At 61.3% G+C, this 17,418-nt stretch overlaps 3 protein-coding genes across 11 annotated transcripts in view; all 3 read right to left on the reverse strand.

The window, feature by feature from the left end:
• Positions 1 to 3,598: 3,598 nt before the first annotated feature.
• Positions 3,599 to 7,981, reverse strand: REN (renin). The gene is made up of 9 exons (XM_032203017.1): positions 7,870 to 7,981; positions 7,131 to 7,306; positions 6,863 to 6,986; positions 6,476 to 6,594; positions 6,135 to 6,331; positions 5,004 to 5,126; positions 4,331 to 4,475; positions 4,144 to 4,242; positions 3,599 to 3,760 (listed from the first exon to the last, which is right to left on the reverse strand). The coding sequence occupies exons 1-9, from the start codon at positions 7,979 to 7,981 to the stop codon at positions 3,599 to 3,601; spliced, it is 1,257 nt and encodes a 418-aa protein (XP_032058908.1).
• A 5,049-nt stretch (positions 7,982 to 13,030) lies between these two features.
• GOLT1A (golgi transport 1A) lies at positions 13,031 to 14,473 on the reverse strand. The gene is made up of 5 exons (XM_032203056.1): positions 14,449 to 14,473; positions 13,753 to 13,844; positions 13,489 to 13,667; positions 13,267 to 13,330; positions 13,031 to 13,069 (listed from the first exon to the last, which is right to left on the reverse strand). Exons 1-5 carry the CDS (start codon positions 14,471 to 14,473, stop codon positions 13,031 to 13,033), a joined length of 399 nt encoding a protein of 132 aa, XP_032058947.1.
• Positions 14,474 to 15,507: 1,034 nt separating this feature from the next.
• Positions 15,508 to 17,418, reverse strand: part of PLEKHA6 (pleckstrin homology domain containing A6) — a 32,435-nt gene continuing 30,524 nt past the window's right edge. For 7 of the 9 annotated variants that reach the window (XM_032203052.1, XM_032203051.1, XM_032203047.1 and 4 more), the window contains one exon: positions 17,252 to 17,309. Coding sequence is in view for 1 of the 9 variants with exons in the window: in XM_032203045.1 (XP_032058936.1) it covers positions 17,257 to 17,309 (53 nt within the window). In the remaining 8 variants the exon portion in view is untranslated. Of the gene's footprint in view, positions 17,310 to 17,418 lie in introns of all 9 variants that reach the window. The other 2 variants (XM_032203045.1, XM_032203054.1) reach the window with 2 other exon arrangements.

The following is a 17,418-nucleotide window of genomic DNA, read 5'->3' on the forward strand; positions in this document are numbered from 1 at the left end:
GTGCCGGGGGCTGCGGCGGGGCCGGCGGCCGCGGGGAGGAGCCGCTCGCCGCTGGGAAGCCATGAGTCACCGGCCCGCCTCCCTCCGCCCGCCTTCCCCGGCAGCTCCCGCCCGCATTGTGAGCTCAGCGGAGCCCGCACCGAGCCCCGCACCCGGCTCGGCACCGGGGAACGCCCCGGGGAGCGCCCCCAGCCCGGCCGCCGCCGGAGCATCCCCGCGCTGCGCCCCCGCCGCATCCCAGCCCTGCGCCCCGGGGATGCGCCGGGGCTGGAGGGGTTGCGCCCCGCAGCCGGGGATGCTCCGGGGGTGGTGGAGGGATGTGTCCCGCAGCTGGGGATGCTCCCGGTTTGGGGGCGCGTGTCCCGCAGCTGGGGTTTGGGATCGGGGCTGGAAAAATGGGAGGATGGAGGTGAGCGCGTGGGTATGGGGGAGAAAGGTGAGGGTGGGGTTTTGGGGGGGATGCAGCACGTGGGGGGTGCTTCAAGGCGTGCTGGTGGCGTGGTTTGGTGTTTGGGGTGGTTCTGGGGGGAGATAGGAGATGGATGCTGTGGTACTCGGGGGTCCCTTCTGACTCGGGGTGTTCTGTGCTTTGGTGGTCTCCAGGAGTCCTCCCTGCACTGCCCTCTCCGGACCTGCTACCATAAATCATAGAATCATGCAATAACAGAATCATTAGGGTTGGAGAAGCCCTCCACGATCATCTGCTCCAACCACCCCCCCACCACTGTCCCCACCGAGCCGTGTCCCCAAGCACCAGCCCCAACCTCTCCTGGAGCCCCCCCAGGGACGGGGACTCCCCCACCTCCCTGGGCAACCCGTCCCAACGCCTGCCCGCTCTGTCTGAGCAGAAATGGCTCCTCATTGCCCACCTCAACCTCCCCTGGCACAGCTCCAGGCCATTTGCTCTTGTCCTAACACCATCTCACCCACCATGCTCCCACCCCACCCCAGTAGGGATTTACAGGAGGGCTGGGGGGAGCTTTGGTAGTTAAGAGGGAGCATTCCCCACCCGTTCGCCCAGCTCCCCGTGGCCCGCTGACACTGCTCGAGCCCAGCTTCATTATCAGAGGAAATTACAACTGCCCGTGGCTCGGAGCAGAGAATGTCCCCTCCAAAGTTTACAGCTGGCTGCGGCTGAAACCAGCTAAATGGACCGTGGAGACTTGGGGAAAATCATTTAAGGAAGGGGGAAAAAAATAAACCAGCCTGTTCCCCGCGTTGCTATATATAGCGTGGGCTCTGTCAGTTTTAATAGGATGGTCATAATTGCTCCGGCTGCTTTGCCGGGCTGAGCGTGGCCTAATTGCTTGCCCGTAAAGATCACAAGTGTTAATTCAGGGCAGTTGCGGGTTAGCAGTGCCCCGCAGCCTGCTCTGCGCAGCAGGCACCAGGAAATGGCCCTGGCACAGGCTATTAGAGGTGTTAATAGGCTGGCTTAAGGGGCCCGGCATCAGCACCGCAGCAGCCCGGGCACCTTTCCCTCCCACTGCTCGGAGCAACGGGAGCAGAACGAGACCCCAAAAAACCTCCTGGCGGAGGCCAGCCCCACAGTTTCCCAGCTGAGGGCTGTATGCAGAAGCTGTCGCGGGGAGGTTAAATCACCTGGTGCTTTGACAAGCTCGGAGACACTCGAATCCTCCCCAGACCAGACCCTTTGCGGTACAGAGCAGGGCAGAGGAGGCTTAGCTATTTGCAAAGGGAAATTTCCCCGCGGAGAAGCTTGCCAGCATCTCCAGGAGGCTAAAAGGCTGCAGAGAGGCCAGGCTGCAGCCTCAGAGCTGGCTTGTGCAGCCCAGCCCTTGCTGAAGGTCCTGGGGAGGCTCCTGTGCCCGTCCCCACGTGGCTGCTGCTTCCCAGCCCTGGGGTTTCCTCTGCTGAGCGCACGGGAGCGAGCTCAGGAAGCTCTGGATGAAAGCGGATGGCCGGGGCCCCTTCCCTCCACCCCCAGCCCCAGGGGGCCATCACCACCGCTCTCCTCGTGCCCCGCAGAGGCGACGGATCTGCTGCAGAAGGTGATGGAAAGAAGCAAGCAAACCCTCGGGCGCCTTGAACTTCCCCTCCCCGGAGACCCAGGGATGTGCATCCCAAGGCAAAGAGGTTTAAATACCCCAGCGAGGCTTCACGGCCACGCAGACCTCGACCCTGCCAGTGGGGAAAAACATCCGCTCAGCCACATCCTTCCGCGGAGCAGGGAAGGGGACGAGGGGCTGAGCTGGCAGCACGGCTCAGCATCGCCCTCCCAGACAGCCCAAGAGCCAGCTCGTGTCAGCCTGTGCTTTGGGCAGCGCTGGGAAACCTTCAGCAGTCATCGCTGGTGGTGGAAATAGGGATGAGAAGCTCCTGCAGGCGGTTGTGCTCAGGTGGTGGCTTGCTCCAGGCTGTGCCCCAGACCCGTGGCACTCGCAGCACCTGAGCGGGTCGAACGGGAGAGGAGAGCACCTTGCAAAGCGCTTGGCCTTGGGGAATGCTTGGGGGACGCTCGGATTTGCAGCTTCTGTGCTGTGTCGGGAGCCACTGCAGCTCGACACGAAATGTCAGCCCGCGCTGGGAGCGCTGCCTGCACCTCCTGCCGGGGCTGCCAGCCCGGGCCTCGCAGCTCCAGCATCCCCGCTGTGCGTCTCCACAGGCAGCAGGGGCAGAGCCCAGCCCGGGGCTGGCAGCTCCAGCCAAGGCGGTGGTGGAAACAAATCAGGAGCTGGGGCAGCCGGAGCAGCCTTCCTGCTGGGGCAGAGCCAGCCGCCCCGAATCGGAGCCGCGGGCGCCTTCCCCTCCCCAGAGCGCAGCAGACAGACGGACGGCCCCGTCCCGCTGTCCCCAGGGTGCCACCAGCTTTTGGGGGAAGGCAGGACAAGGCACGGCTAGCTGCAGCTCACCTCCTGCAGGAGAGGCTTGCTTGGTGGTTGTGTTACCCCAGCTGGCCCGCAGGCAGGTACAGGGGGGTCCTGCTCTCGTGAAATGGGTAGGGACAGAAAAGCAGCGCCTGCTGTGCTGCATTCCAGGGGAGGAACACTTGTTTCCCCAATTCCCTTAATTTTTTTTTTTTTATTATTATTTTTTTTTTGTCTGATTTCTCCTTTCTGCAGGAATAAGCGCCCACTCAGCTTCCTGTTGCTCTCAGATTGTTTAATATTAAAACACGAAGAGGGGTCGGGGACAACACCAGCCGAAACAGCCACCACTGAAACCAGCCCGATTATTTTTCTCCCATTCAAGGAACAACCAGAACGATACCAAAGCACCACTCCAAAACACCTGCAAGCTGCAAAAACCCCTGCTCCAGCCAGCAGGGAGCCGCCACATGCTGCCCTGTTGCACATCACCCTGAAAGTCTCTGGGGGTTCCCCTGGGACCCCCGAGGGGGATGCTCGGCGGAGGATGCTCTCCAGGCTCCCGTCTCCCCGGCAGCTGAGGCTCTCGGGAAGCAGCGCGGGGGTTTTGGAGTGGGAGAACACGAGGCTGTGCAGTTGCTTCGGTACAGAGAGGAGGTGGCTGTGCTTTAAGGAAACGCCGTTCCCGTTTGCATTCCCATTTGCTTCTCCCGGGTGCTGCTCCTGCCTCCCAGCTGGCTCCCCAAAACTCCCCCCCGGGGCCCCGGCGCTCAGCGGGCCGTGGCGAAGCCGATGCGGTTGTTGCGCCGGTCGAATTTGGTGTAGTAGTGCCCGATGAAGCTGGCGCCCAGGATCCAGAGGGGGCCAGCAGGCGGGGGGATGTCCAGCCCCGAGAAAGCCACCACGCAGACGTCCTCCCCGTACTGGGATTGCTGCAGGGAGGAGCAGAGCCCGTGACAGAGGTGCCGGGAGGGGGATTCCTAGCTCAGCGTGCCATCCCCAGCCCCACACACCCTGCTCTTGGCCTTCAATCCCCTTCCTCCACGAAGGGATATATCCCTGCCTGTCTCTACTCCTTGCTCTTCACCCCAAATCTCTCCCAGTCTCCCCCCGAGGAAGCAGCAACAGGTTGGGCTGGACACTGCTGAACGTGAAGGTTTGGGGAAAAATGGGAAATGTCCCTCTGGGGCTGGCTGGGGAGAGCCGGGAGGGCGCAGCACGGCACTGGATGCTCCCGGAGGCACATAATCTGCGTCTTTCTCCCCGTGATGACCCCATCCCTGCCCTCCCACCCCCACGGAGGGATGCAGCTCACCCGCAGGACGTAGGCTGAGCCGCCGAGCGCGTACGCCTTGCCGCCCAGGTGGAAGGAGATGTTGGGCAGCTGGGGGACTCGGTCGCAGTCAACCACGTACTGCAGGAGGAGGAGGAGGAGGAGACGGTGCTGAGCCCCGGGCTGGGCTGGGGTGCGGGGCAGGGACACGGAGCAGGGCTTCGCTCACCTCTCCTTCAGCCATTTCTGCCGCCCCGATGGCTTTCATCAGCACGGACACGGGGCCGGCCGGGCCGGTGATGTAGGATGCTCCGGTGTCGATGGCCACCGAGCAGCCTTCCTTGCAGAATAACACTTCAGCCCCTACCGACACCCTGCAGCAGGAGGCAGAGGGGCGACCCTGAGCCTCCCGTGGTGGCCACAGCTCAGCCCCGAGGGTTTCCATGGCCAGAAACACCAGCCGAGAAGAGCTCGTGCTTGTTCCTGGTGCCTCCAGCACATCAACCCTCCGGGGGCACCTTCAAGCTTCTCAGACACACAAGCTAAGCTTCAGCATGTGCCTTTTTCACGTTTTTTTTTTTTTTTTTAATTATTATTTTTAAAACCAAACAAAGCAGGCTTGTTCCAGCGCTGCCGCTGCAGGCTGAAGGGGGTTAAATTCCTCCACCGCAGCTTCGGAGCTGAATCAGCCCACGGTGCTGCCTCCCCCTCCGCATTCCCCAGCACCGTGATGTGATGCTCCTCGCCCTGCGGCTCCGTGCCAGAGGAGCCCACCCTGCTGCCTCCCTTTTCCAGGGGTGTGTGGGGGGAAAAATCTCCCCGCCACCCCCAGCCTGCTTCTCCCCGGCCAACCCTCGCAAGCCCGGGGTTTGTAGGATTTACCCGGTGCCCCCTGTCCTCACCCCTTCATGCTGATCTGCCAGTAGCCGCTCTTGCTGACGCTCAGGTAGTGGAAATTGCCGGTGTAGTAGGCTGGGTCGCTGCCTCCCAGGATGATTTCCCCACCGGGTTTCAGGGCAGCGTTCCTAGGGCGCAAAAACACAGCGGGGTGACTCTCCCCTAGCCCCATATCGCTCGGGGTCCCTGAAAACCCAGGGGTAAGGGGCAAAAGCATGCGGGGCTGCCAGCCCGGTGAGCAGAGTGGGAGAAATCCCGGGTTAGTCCAGAGGGTGCAAGGCAAGAGGACGGAGAGCTGCGGCATGAGGGTCCCCGAGCAGCTGGGGGCAGGTGGAGCAGCTTTGGGGTCTGCTGCCCCCGGGTGCGCGGTGCCTGTTAGCGGGTGCTGCCTCGAGAGCTCCTGCTGGTCTTCTTACTTCGAAGCTCTGCAAAAAGGAGAGGGCTCTGTCGGGCTGTGCTCTGCGGGTGGATGCGTCCCGGGGGGCTGGGTGAGGCTGCGAACGCAGCTGGCATCCCGAGGGGTTGTTTTTTAGGGGCGAATCCACCTCTAGTCGAGGTAAAGAGCCACAATTTGTTCTTTAACCATGCATTTGTGGGGCTGGTTGCTGTGGCACATCGTCAGGCGGCTGTGGCCCCCATCGATGGGCAGTGCGGGGAGGGGGCAGCGATCGTGGTCTGCCAGGAAAGGGCCCTTCCTCTGCCCCTGGGGGATTTAGTGCTGCTGGGGGGAGGGCACGACAGCTTGGGGCACGAAATGGAGCAGGAAGGTTTGCTGATGCAGGTTTTTCTTCTTCCTTTTTTATTTTATTTTTATTTTTATTTTTTAAATTTTGCCTTTAGGCGAAGCCCTGCATCCACCCCCTGCCTTGCTGCTTCCAACCCCACGAGCAGAGCCGGAGACTTTGCAGCCTGACGGTGCCACACGAGCGGGGAGCAGCCCCCCAGCTCTGCCTCCTGGTCCACCTTGTTCCACCCCAGCTCCTGCGGGCACCCTCCCCGTGCCCTCCACCCCAGCCCAGGTCCCACAGCCCCCCCCGTGCCCCCTTCCCAGCCCTAAGACGTGACCCCAGCACCGACAGGGTCACAACACCCACACTTTGCAAAACCAGAGACCCCCAAAGCCCTGCGGGACCCACCGGCTGTAGTAGACAGAGAACACGTCCTCCTGGAGGATCTGCTGGGAGAGGATGCGGTCGAAGACAGGGGTGATGCCGTCGATGGCCTGGCTGGGGTATCCCATGCCCAGGACCCCGTCAAACCTGGCAAAGATGAAGGGGAAGGCGGGCAGCGCCGTGGCCTCGGCGAACACCTGGATGATGGGGATGTCCGACACCTGGGGAAGGGCGCGAGGGTCTTTGCAGGGAGCTGGGGGGGGCCAAAACCCAACAGAGCCCCCATTTTTTGGGTACCCGGCTGGGCTCCTATCGGGGAGCGGAGCCCCCTGGCAGATCCGGGTGCTCCAAAATTCAGGGCTCACCATGACCACGTCCTGGCTGAGGAAGCCTTTGACGCTCCCCGTGCCGTAGCGGATGGCGAAGCCGGTGCCGTTGGCGATGTACGTCCGCGACTTGGAGGAGTCGTAGCGGCTGTGGGAAACTGGGGAGGGGCACAAGGGCATCAAAGACGGCGAGGGAGGGGACAGCGGGACCGGCTGGCGGCCCCTGCTCCCCCAGCTTCTGCAGGAGGATGAACCCAGCCTGCCCCAGCACCAGGAGACCCCACAGCGGCGAGCAGACCCTGCTGCGCAAAGGGCTGTGAGCACCCCTGGAGGGGAAGGGATTTGCCCACATCCATGGGGCGCAGCTGGGGCCGGAGGGGGTCAGCCCTGGGGTCCGGCTGTGCCCCCCCAACCCCAACCACTCACCGCAGGCACTGTAGAGGGGGGAGCACTTGCAGGACGGCACCCACAGGTTGGCCGAGCCTGTGTCGAAGACCACCTTGAAGGTCTGCGCGGGGGTCCCGATGCTGATCTCGCCAAAATACTGGGTCTGGAAGAAGCAGAGCACGGGGGGGGGGGGGTGTTAGCATGGGGTGCACGGCTAGCGCGCCAGATTTCGGTGCTGGAGCTGGTGGGAGAGGAGGGGAGAGGGATATTGGGGAGGCAATAAACCCCTGTTTAGGGAGGGCCTCACATCCAGGTAGTTGGTGAGGAGGGTGGGAGCCGTCCCGTTTCGGGGGCCGGCCGCCCCGCTGCGCCTGCCCTGCCGCAGCTCGGGGAAGACGTCCGCCACCTTCACCCCCATCTCCTGCAGCGTCTGCCGGATGGATGGCATCCTCCGCAGCGCGATCCTGAGGGCACACGAGAGGGCTGGGGGGCATGGGGGGCACCCACCGGAGCCCCCCCAACAGCTCCCTGCTCCCCTGCGCTGGGAGATCCAAGCGGGTGGCTCTAGGTGGCAGCAGCTCCCTGCGCTCTGGGGACGCAGAAAGGGCCCCCCCCCTTGGTCCCTTTCCACCCCCCATCATCCGCAGGGATGTGGCACTCGGGGTGCAGGGATAAAGAGGGGGGACCCCGGGGGTGGCTGCTGCAGGAGGAACCCCCCCCGGCACCGGGCTGTGGTGGCGCAGGGTGGCCACAGGCTGCCTTGAGGCTCGGTGGCTCTGCACCGAAACGCGTTGCCTTGGCCTCGTGGGTTATTTGGGAGGCAGAGCTGCTGTCAAACCCCGCGGTGCTCAGAGGGAGAGGGGGAAGAGAAGCGAGGAAGGTGAGCTGTGCCGGTGCAGAGGAGGAAAGGAGGAGGAGGAGAGGTGTTTCCAAGCGGGTCCAGGGGAGCGGAGCTGCAGGAGGAGAGCTCCGGGGTCCTCGGCACCATCCTGAGCGCTGAGAAACGAGGCGAGACAGCGAGACCCAGCACGTCACGGTCCTCACACGTGGCTGGTACCTCTGCAAAGCCTGGGCCGGCGAGTGGAAGAAGCTGGCACCCCAGGTCAGGGCCAGGAGCAGCAGGTACCGCAGCACCCTCCTGCTGTGGCCGGCCAGCATCGCGCTCTCCCAGGGCAGCCTCCTCCTCTGCCAGCAGCTTCCTCGTGGCCCAGAGGGGAGGACGCTTTTATAGCCTGGGTTTCTGCCTCTCCATGGGTTTCTCCTCCCCGCTGGCCAAGGGAGGGCTGGGGATGCTGCAGGCAGCACGGTGAAGGTGGCTGGGGGGTGCCCGCGGTGGGTCCCATGGAGCTCCTGGATCCCATGGGCTGGCAAAGGGTTGTGAGCCCCAAACCCACAGTCCCCGCAGCCCTGCTCGGTGCCAGCACCAACCCATCGCTGGCACAGCACCTGCAGGGCACGGGCCAAGTCACAAAGTCACAGAATTGTAGGGGTTTTAAGGGACCTCAAGAGATCATCGGGTCCACCCCCCCTGCCAAAGCAGGCTCCTTACAGCAGGCTCTGCTCTAAGTTCCTCATGTTTTTCTGACTGCTAACATCAAAAGACCAGAACGGACCCATTCATCATGGTCCCAACTCTACACGTAGCCAGTAATTTCACTTAAAAGTCCTCTCTCTGCCATTTCCAACTCCATTATATTTCCACACCTCTCGGTAATACTTCCTCCCTTAAACACGCAGCTGAAATCAAACACGCTTGTCCACAGATGTGGTCGCTGGATCTTTAGAAATCCTTTTAGATTTTATGGCTGCCTTTCACACAGCTTTTGCTTTGCGTGGAGATGTCACTAGTTCAAACATGCCCGTGGGTGTCCCTCAGCCAAGACATCGGTGATGGGGGCACGGGGGTGGCTCGGCTCTAGCCTGCCCGGAGCAGAGGAGTGGGGTTTTCCCAAAAGGCCAGGGGTAGGAGCAGAAAACACAGCCCCTGTGCCATACGGACACTCTGTGCAAGCCCACCAGCCCGTGCTACCCTTATGGGGCTGCTCTGAGCATAACGAAAGGGGAGAAGCCCCCCCAGCAAGGGAAGAGGGCCTGGGGGCAGAGAGGAGCTGAAGTCCTTGGAGTTCATCGAGGTACGGGCACCTGCAGCCGGGCAGGAGGAGCTGCTGGCTCTCTGCCCCCACGAGCAAGGTGTGGAGGAGCTCAGCACTTCTGAGGGGGCTGATTTGCTGTCCCCAGCCCTACATTTTGGAAGGGAATCGACCAAAGGGGATGCGCAGGTGGCAAGCTGAGCTGCCCCCAAACCAGCAGCAGCATCTCCTTCACACCAGGAGCACGAGTGGCTCGTGCAGGGCCGTGGCTCCCTGCTCAGCACCCAGCCCAGGCTCTGATCTGCGGGGTGCCCGTGTGCAGGATCAGGTCCCACGGCTCCTGCAGCAGCAATAAAAATGTTCTCAGAAGAAACCTGTGGCTGCACATGGCCCTTCCTTGAAACCCCAGCTAGGTGAATGTGCCGGGGCACTCCTGCTGCAGCCAGGATTCGTGCAGGGCACTGCTGGCATCCTTGCCCAGAGGAAACGTGTGCTGGGGGGGGTGGTGAGGAGGACACCCCACAACCTACAGACACCTCGTTTCCAAAAGCAGGGCTCCAACCTCCTCCCCCTCACCAAAAAAAATAAAAATAAATCCCTCAGGGATTTTGGCCATAGCATTTTGGAGCTGGGGAAGGCTGAACCCAGTGGGCACCGAGGTCTTTTCCCACGCAGGGCCCCGGTGCTGCGTCACTGGGGGTGGCCTCGTGCCCCCACCGCGGGCTGCAGCGGGCAGAGGGGTCAGGAGGCAGCAGCCTGGCCCCTGGCGAGGAGCCACCGGGCATAAATCCCCTTCCCGGGCATCCCGAGGGCTCGTGAGCTTCGCAGAGCCCAGGTCCCCAAAGGAGGGGTTGGGGTTGCAGCATGACATCAAAAGGGATGGCGTCAGCCCGGGGAAGGTGATCCCAGGGCACGGGGCCGTGGGGCTCGGCGTTTCCAGCTCTGCTTTGACCAGGGGAGAGCATGGCCACAGGACCCTGAGGATGCTGAAGCCACAGGGGACGGGTCCAGGCTCGGCTTTCCCGCAGGAGGGACGGACGGATTCATTCCCCTGGGGCCACCGGAGCACGAAACAGATGGGAAAGGCAATGGGATGTGGGTACGGGGCCAGGCACTGCCTGGTGCTGGTCCCCAGGGAGGATATCCAAGGCTTAACCAGGCAGAAACAACTTACCAAAGCCCGTGGCAGGGGAGCTGCTGAAGGACGGGGAGGTTTTTTGCCTTGCAGGGCCGGGCTGGCAGTGCCAGAAGATGCCCCCTTGGTGCACGGCTCCTTCCTCCGTGCGAGGAAAATCCCCTCAGGGCATTTTCCAGCCCCCTCCACCAGCAGCAGGACGAGCAGCTGGCACACGGGCGATGGAAAGAGCTGCCACGGGGCTCCAGCTCACCAGCCAAGGGTGTGGTTGTGTGTGGGGTTTTTGGGAGCAGGGCAGGGGGAAGCAGCACTGGGACGGACAGCCACGGGGACAGCAGCTGCCTCCGCACCTCCCGGATTTTATCCCCAGCCCTAAGGGAGATCAGACCCGTGGGGAGGGTGCTGAGCCCTTCCCACGCAGCCCCAAAGCGCCTCTCAGCCTGGATTTGCAACGGGTTGAGATAAGAGGCAATGGAGCAAGGCTGCAATTTCCTCCCCGGCTGATTTGTGTGCTGCCGCTGGGAGCCTGCTGCAAGGTTCCTTCAGAGGCTTTCGTGCAGTTCCACATCCGACAAGGGGCAGCTCGTCTAGAAATAACAGGGGAATGCTCTCCAAGTTGTTTCCTGCCTGCTTTCAAGGAGCCAAGTGATTGAGCTAAGAGCAGAATCAAGGAAAACGTTTTCCAAAGGGCAACAAGGCTTTCCTGAGAGGAAACTGTGCTCCTCTCCAACGCCAGGCTGATCTGAACGAGGGCACTTCAGAATAAAGCTTGAACTTGGTGCTTGTAACCATCCCTCTCTAAGCAACATCATTAGGAGATTTTGCAAAATAGCTTTCTTTTTCTTGAGGGATCTTTAAAAACAGTACAAAAGGTAGACGCATTTCTGTGCTGCCCACGCATTTTACGCGCATCTCTAGCCTGAGTTTGGTGCTGGGGGAAACGAAAACAAAAACCACACGAGGCTCAGGAGGATCCTTGCTCCAAAGGACTGGAAAGCTCAAGCATAAAAGCAACTTTGGGGAAGGATGGAGAGGAAAATGAGTGGCACCAGCACCAGGGGGAATTCAGCCACTGACGTCAGCAGAGCCAGGGCTTCACCCAAAGCGTTTTCCTAAAACCCAACCCGCTCCAGCAGGACCCACGGAGGCAGCATTTGGCTGAAGCAGAGGGAAAATATTGCCCTAAGAGGAGGCTCTGATGCAGGCCCAGGAGGGCAGCGCCTGCTCTGCCCCCAGGGCATCTCAGGGCTGCCCCAGGGATGGGGGTTAAATGCAGAGAGCGTGGTTACGGTGCATGTGGGGTCTCCAGCGCCGTGCCTCTGTCTTGGTGGCTCCCTGCTGATGCAGCCTGGCTGGGAGTAGATGTTCTGCAGCCCAAATGTAGGCTTTCAGCTGGGATGGAGCAAAGACAGACATCGCAGATGTGCTCCAAGGAGGCTGCAGCCCTCAGCCACCTGTGTGATAGCCGAGCCTGGGATGTCTGAGCTCACCCCAGCTCCTGGTACGCTCCGAGCCCTGCTCCTTTATCACCAAATGTGACCCCGATACCTCCCCCAGTCCTGTCTTCCTCCTACCCACAGCCAAACTCACCCCAGGAAACCCCAGCAGAGGCTTTCAGGATGGGGAAAAAAACTAACAACCTGCACTCAGCCTGAAGGTGCCCCCTCCAACCCAGCAGCAAGGGGCAGCTTCCCCCAAACACCGCTCCCCCCAGGGCAGCCCTGCTTTATTCCCACCAGAGAGCTCGTCCCCTGCTACCCAGGGCTCAGCCGGGTGCTGGGGCTGGGATGGGGGTGCCCAAATGAGATACCCCAAATCAGCTGCGCTCCCAGAGCCGTTCCCAGCCCTGCTTTCACCCGCTGCAAAGCAACTGCAGCGCCCGCCGAGTGCCGCCGGGCACAGCCACCGCCTCGCCTGGGCTGCGCTTCAATCAGGAGGGAACAGGTTCGGCACAACCTCGTTAATTAATTCTGGCAATTTAAGAAGGGGATCTGCACAGGGACCCACTTTGATGTGATTGCCCCGGTTTAATTAAACTCCTGACTTGCACCCGGCTCCCCGGGTGCTCGCAGGGACCTGGCTCGCATCCACGGAGCTCGTGCCTCGGGTTGCAGCCCCGCCGGGTTATGGAGCAGGCAGAGCTGCTCCTGGAGAGAGGATTCCCCACATCCCAGGAAAAATAAATCCTTCAAACTCACCTGACTGCCCTCAGCAGCCATCCCAAACGGCACGGCCCGTCCCCTGCTCACAGCCATCCTGGCTGCCCCCACCCCAGCTCCACCAGCAGCCCCCCCCAAGCTGCCACCAGTGCACCCAGCCCGGGTGCATCCCATGGGAAATGGGGCTGTGGGAAACGCAAACCCGGGCTGATAGCGCTCCGAGATAGCAGCTCCGTGTCTGCGTGCTTCCCTACAAGTGCTTCAGCCCCCCTCCCGCCCCAGCATCTCTCAATTAATTAATAACCTCGGATGTCGTTTGCTCTTTCATGGTCACTGGATTTGAAAGGGGGGTAATTTACTCTCCCCCGATGGGGTCATGAAATGTTAATGGGGTTTAATGGGTGTTTTGCTAACCTCCCCTGCCCTCTCCTGCTGCTCCCTGGGCTCCGCTCGCCGCAGCCCACGGCCCTGCGAGCTCCCGGTGCCACCATGAGCCGTGGCCATGGCAAGGTCCCCGTGCCATCACCAGCTGTGGCCATGGCAAGGTCCCGGTGCCACCTCCGCCAGGCCGTGATGCTTCGGGGTGGCACTCAGAGGAGCCAGAGCCGGAGCAGGCTCCGAGCCCCAGGAAAAGCACACAGGCTGGGTTCGGTCTCAGACACGTTTTTTAATTAAATCCAAGTCTCATCAGGGGAAGACAACAAAATAAAATAAAATAATAGCTACCAAGCCTGCCTGGTGCAGCCCGCGAGGCACCGTCCCTGCAGCGGGGCCAGCTCCGAGCCCTGGGGCAGCAGCTCCCACGGCTGGACCCATCCCGCGGTCACACCATGGAGCTGCTTTCTCCCAGCTTCTGCAAGAGCTGCAAGAGGGACGGAGCTGGATTAGTGGTGAAATAATTCAGGGCATCCTCCAGGAGCCGCGGGGAGGCCGTGGTGACTTTCCCCAGCGTGTCCACGATGATTTAACTCAGCGGTGCCAGCGATTTGCATCGCCCGCGGAGTGCAGACCCCAAGCACCACATCCCTGGGGGAAATCCCTGCCCGGCGCCCTGCTCACCTTGCTCAGGATGGGGATGTTTCCCAGCGAGCCCAAAAACCCAAAAGCCACCGGGAAAAAACTCCTGCACCGAAAGAAAAGGCTCCATTAGGAGGGCTGGGGGGGCTGACGGGGCCACGGCCAGCAAGCTGTGGGGTGCTTCATCCCCTGGCAGATGCTGGTGGCGTGGATTTGGCGCTGCCCCCACCCCGTGCCGTGGCAGCCGGGTGCCGCAGGACAGACCTGAAGAGGCTGACGAAGCCGTAAGCCTCCAGCAGCATGCCCAGGATCGGCCAGCGCATGAGGACGATGAGGACCCCCCCCAGGAAGAAGCTGGTGCCCTTCAGCTTTTGCCTCTGGAAGAAGAAGGTGAAGGTCCGCCTGAGGCCGATGATGAAGACCAAGCCGGAGAGGAAGAGGATCTGGGAGGAGGAAAGCGGGACGGGTGAGATGAGCCCTGCTCAGATGGTCGTTCGGCTCCGGGCCTCCCCAGCTGGCTGTACTCACGTTCCCAAAGGCCAGGAGCACTGAGTCGAAGTACAGGAGCATCCCAAAGAGGATGAAGAAGGCGCCGAAGCCGACCAGCCCCAGGCCGATCCCTGTGGAGGACAGGCTGAGACGAGGCCTCGGGCACAAAGCTCCCCCTCGGACCGTGGTTGCTGTTCTGGGGGCCTCCCCATCCCGTTCCCTCCCAGAAACATCCTTTCAGTTTCTCTCCAAATCCTTTCCACCTGCCAAAAAGCCTTGGGCAGGCTGCTGGGTTGCCTAAAACCCCTGCGGGCTGCCGAATGCAGACTAAACCACAAGGAAAAAAACAAAACAAACCGAAGGGGAAGGTCATTTGCCTGAACTGCCGGTGCAGCAGGCACTGGGAGAGGCTGGAGATGCTTGGGCAGGCAGCGAGGAACCAGCACCTCCCTGCTCCTGCTCGCCTCTCCTCATGCAAAACAGGGGCAGAGAGCGAGGGCAGGGCTGACCCCACAGCTCTGCGCCCCCTACAAAGCCCCCCCTGCACCGCCGGCACCCACATCCCAGCACCCACATCCCAGCCAGGCTCCCCCCGTGCCCCCCGCACCACGAAGGGCTTCGCACCATCCTCCCCTCTCCCTGCCCCGATGTCCCCAAGCCTCCAGCCCCGGCACGTCCCCGGGGCGCATCCCGCACCCCGCCGAGCATCCCCGCGGCCACCGGCTGCCCGCTTACGCTGGAAATCGCTCAGAGTCACCATCTCGCTGCCGGGGGGCCGGGGGAGGCCGGCGAGGGCGGCCACCCTTCCACGCACTCCCCGGCAGTGACCCTTGGAAAGGCCTTCGGTCCCCACGTCATCCTGCAAATCATTAACGGCCCCACAGCTCCACCGGCGGGGACGCCGGGAGCGGCTCCCTTTCCAAACCTATTTATTCCTTGGGTTTATACGAATTTGCCAGGCACAACGCTGTCTTTTTTTTTTCCCCTTCTGTTGAGTAGCTGCATCGAAAATAAATCCTAAAGTGGAAATGAACCCCGTAAAACAGGGAGAGGGAGGAGAAAGTGGCGCCAGCCCCCAAGCTCCGGGCAAGGTCCTTTGGTGCACGGTGAGACCCTACAGGTGTCTGCCCACTGTTCAGTCCAGCATTAAAATCGTTAGCTGAGGTCAATCCCATACAAAAGACACTGGCACTGTGTTATTTTGTAGATACTTTTATTTCTCTAACACTAGCAAAAAAATCCAGAAAACAACTATCCCCTTTCCCACCCTCCCCCCTCCCCACCCAGTGCATAAATAGATTTCCTCCCGATGCGAATTCCTTCTCGCTTACAAGTCACTGCTCTATGAAGTGTTATGAAAAATAATAACCAAAATAAAATTAAGAATTAAAATGTATTTTTTTTTCTTCAATTTTCCCTAAAAAACGAAACGAAACGAAAACGACAACCCGGTTCCACAACACTGCAGCCGTGCCCACCTCCTCCGGCCACCGGAGTCGGGGGCAATTTGCCAGCCACAGGTCTGCGTGCCCCCCCCCGGGTGGGTGTGCACAGCCGGTGTAAAGGGGTCTGCGCCCCCCCCAGCACCCCCATTTACACCAGCTGGGGAGCCCGGCCCGGCTGGCACGCCGCTGCGCCCAGGGACAGGGAAATAAAGGCGTCATCTCTTCAAACTTACAGTCTCTTTATATTTTTATTTTAAATAAATTTGCTTTTAATAAAAGCAGAAAATATATATATATTTTAAATATTTTTTTTCTTTCTTTTTTCTTTCTTTTTTTTTTTTTTTTTTTCTGATAAATTGGCAAAGAATCTGCTTTTGTAATGCATTGGCAGGGCTGGTGCCAACAACCCTGCAGAGAGAGAGATTAGCACAAAACAGTACCTCCCAGAAAAGAAGAGAAAAACAAATATATATATATATATATTATAAATGTAGAATTTCCATAAAACATATATTAAGGCATGTAATAGCAAAATAAAGGGCCAGCTTTATGAGCTAAGAGGGCAGCAGGAGGCTTGGGAGCGGAGCGGGATTTGGGGTTCCTGGGGTCCGAGGAGTATTGCTACGATCGGGGGAGCGATGGGGGCGCAGAGGGGGGGCCTGGTGGCAGCACACGGGTACAGGGCAGGGGGCTGGCCAGGGATTTGGGATCTGACCAGCGGGGAAAAAGCGAGGGGATGGTCAGCATCAGGCTCCTCACCCCGTGCGCCTCCCCCCCTCCCAGCCCTGTGCATCCTGATGCTGCTTCCCGGCAGGAGCAGCTGTTGGTCCTCCCTCTGAAAAGCTAAAGAAAAGGGTAAACCCGCTACAGAAAAAATAAATGAACAAGCCGCGGGGGTTGGAGTGCAATGGCAAGGTCTCGGGGTGGGGTGAGCTGTCAGGTTTTCAGAGGGTCCCGGCCCGTGCTGGCACCGGAGGATGCGAGCGCAGCCGGGGTCCCCCCCGGTCCTGCCCCCCAAATCTGTCACCCCCCGGTGCTCATTGAGCCAGCCCGGGGCTGTGGGGCAAGCAGCCCCCTCCTCCAGCAGCCCGGCTTGCACAGAGGGGATGCCCAAGGGGGTCCCGGCTCTTTGCAGCCCCAAGTTGCTCCCCACGTGTCCCCCCAGCCTCGGGCACCCATGGGTGCTGGGGGTGACCACAGGCAAAGCGTCGCTGTTTGTAGGAGCACACTGAGGACAAACCCCACTGCTGCTCGTGGCCCAAACCCGGTCCCCTTCTCGGCACCGTCCCCAGCCACCCGCACAGATCCCTGCTCGGCCCAGCGAGCCCTGGCTTCGTGCCGCTCCTCTGCTCCTTTCTGACATCCCTGTCCCTTCCCAGACCTGCTGCTCCGTGCCAGCACCGCACCGGGCAGCCCTCGCACTGTCCCTGCTCCCCGTGTCCCCCCCCGTCCCCTCTCCATCCGACCCCGCACAGCTCCTCCTTCCTTCTGCTGAGCCCCGGGCACGAGGCGTGATGGAGCTGCCAGGCTCTGCTGGTGACTCCCTCCAGCCAGACGGATGCTAAAAGCAGTTTGAGGGCACAGGGGAGGCAGCGAGCACCCAAAGAGCAGAGATGGAGCCTCCAGAGCGCGGTGAGAGCACCACCCGCGGTGGGATGGCTGAGCTCCAGCTGGAGGAGCCCCGCTGCCGACTTTTGGGATGCCAACACATCCGCACGGAGAGGCGGAGGGTGCTGCGCTCCTCCAGGGCTGCCCCAGCAAGGGGAGGGCTGGCTGTGCCAGGACCACTGCTGCAAATGCCCCCCTGTACGGCTGTCCCAGCCAGCCCGGCACCGAGGCCACCACAGATCCATCCCTGTGCCGGCGGGCAGCTCGGGACCCCCTGTCCTTGGGGACCACGCTCCAGCAGAGCAACTCCCAGCACCCGCACGTCTCCTCCAGGACGGGGCAGAGCAGCGGGTGCCGTCCGTGCCACATCTCCCCGCTCATCCATCCCGGGGGGGTCTCGCCGTTGGTGGGAAGGAAGGAGGGGTCCAGGAGAACCAAAAACGATGGCCGAGGAGAGGTTCGGTGTCGAGTCGGGGCGCATGTTGGCGCGCTAAAACGTGGCCCCGTGGAACTTGACGGCGCTGGCAGCGGCCAGGGCTTGAGCTGGAGGGGAAGGAGAGTGGGGATGAGCCACGAGCTCCCCACAGACCCTCAAAAGCAGCTCAGAGGAAAACCCTGCGAGGTCTCAACCCCATACCCATCACCTCCCAGG

The sequence above is a fragment of the Aythya fuligula genome, chromosome 25, assembly GCF_009819795.1.
Source record: "Aythya fuligula isolate bAytFul2 chromosome 25, bAytFul2.pri, whole genome shotgun sequence".
In the NCBI taxonomy this organism is placed as follows: Eukaryota; Metazoa; Chordata; class Aves; order Anseriformes; family Anatidae; genus Aythya; species Aythya fuligula.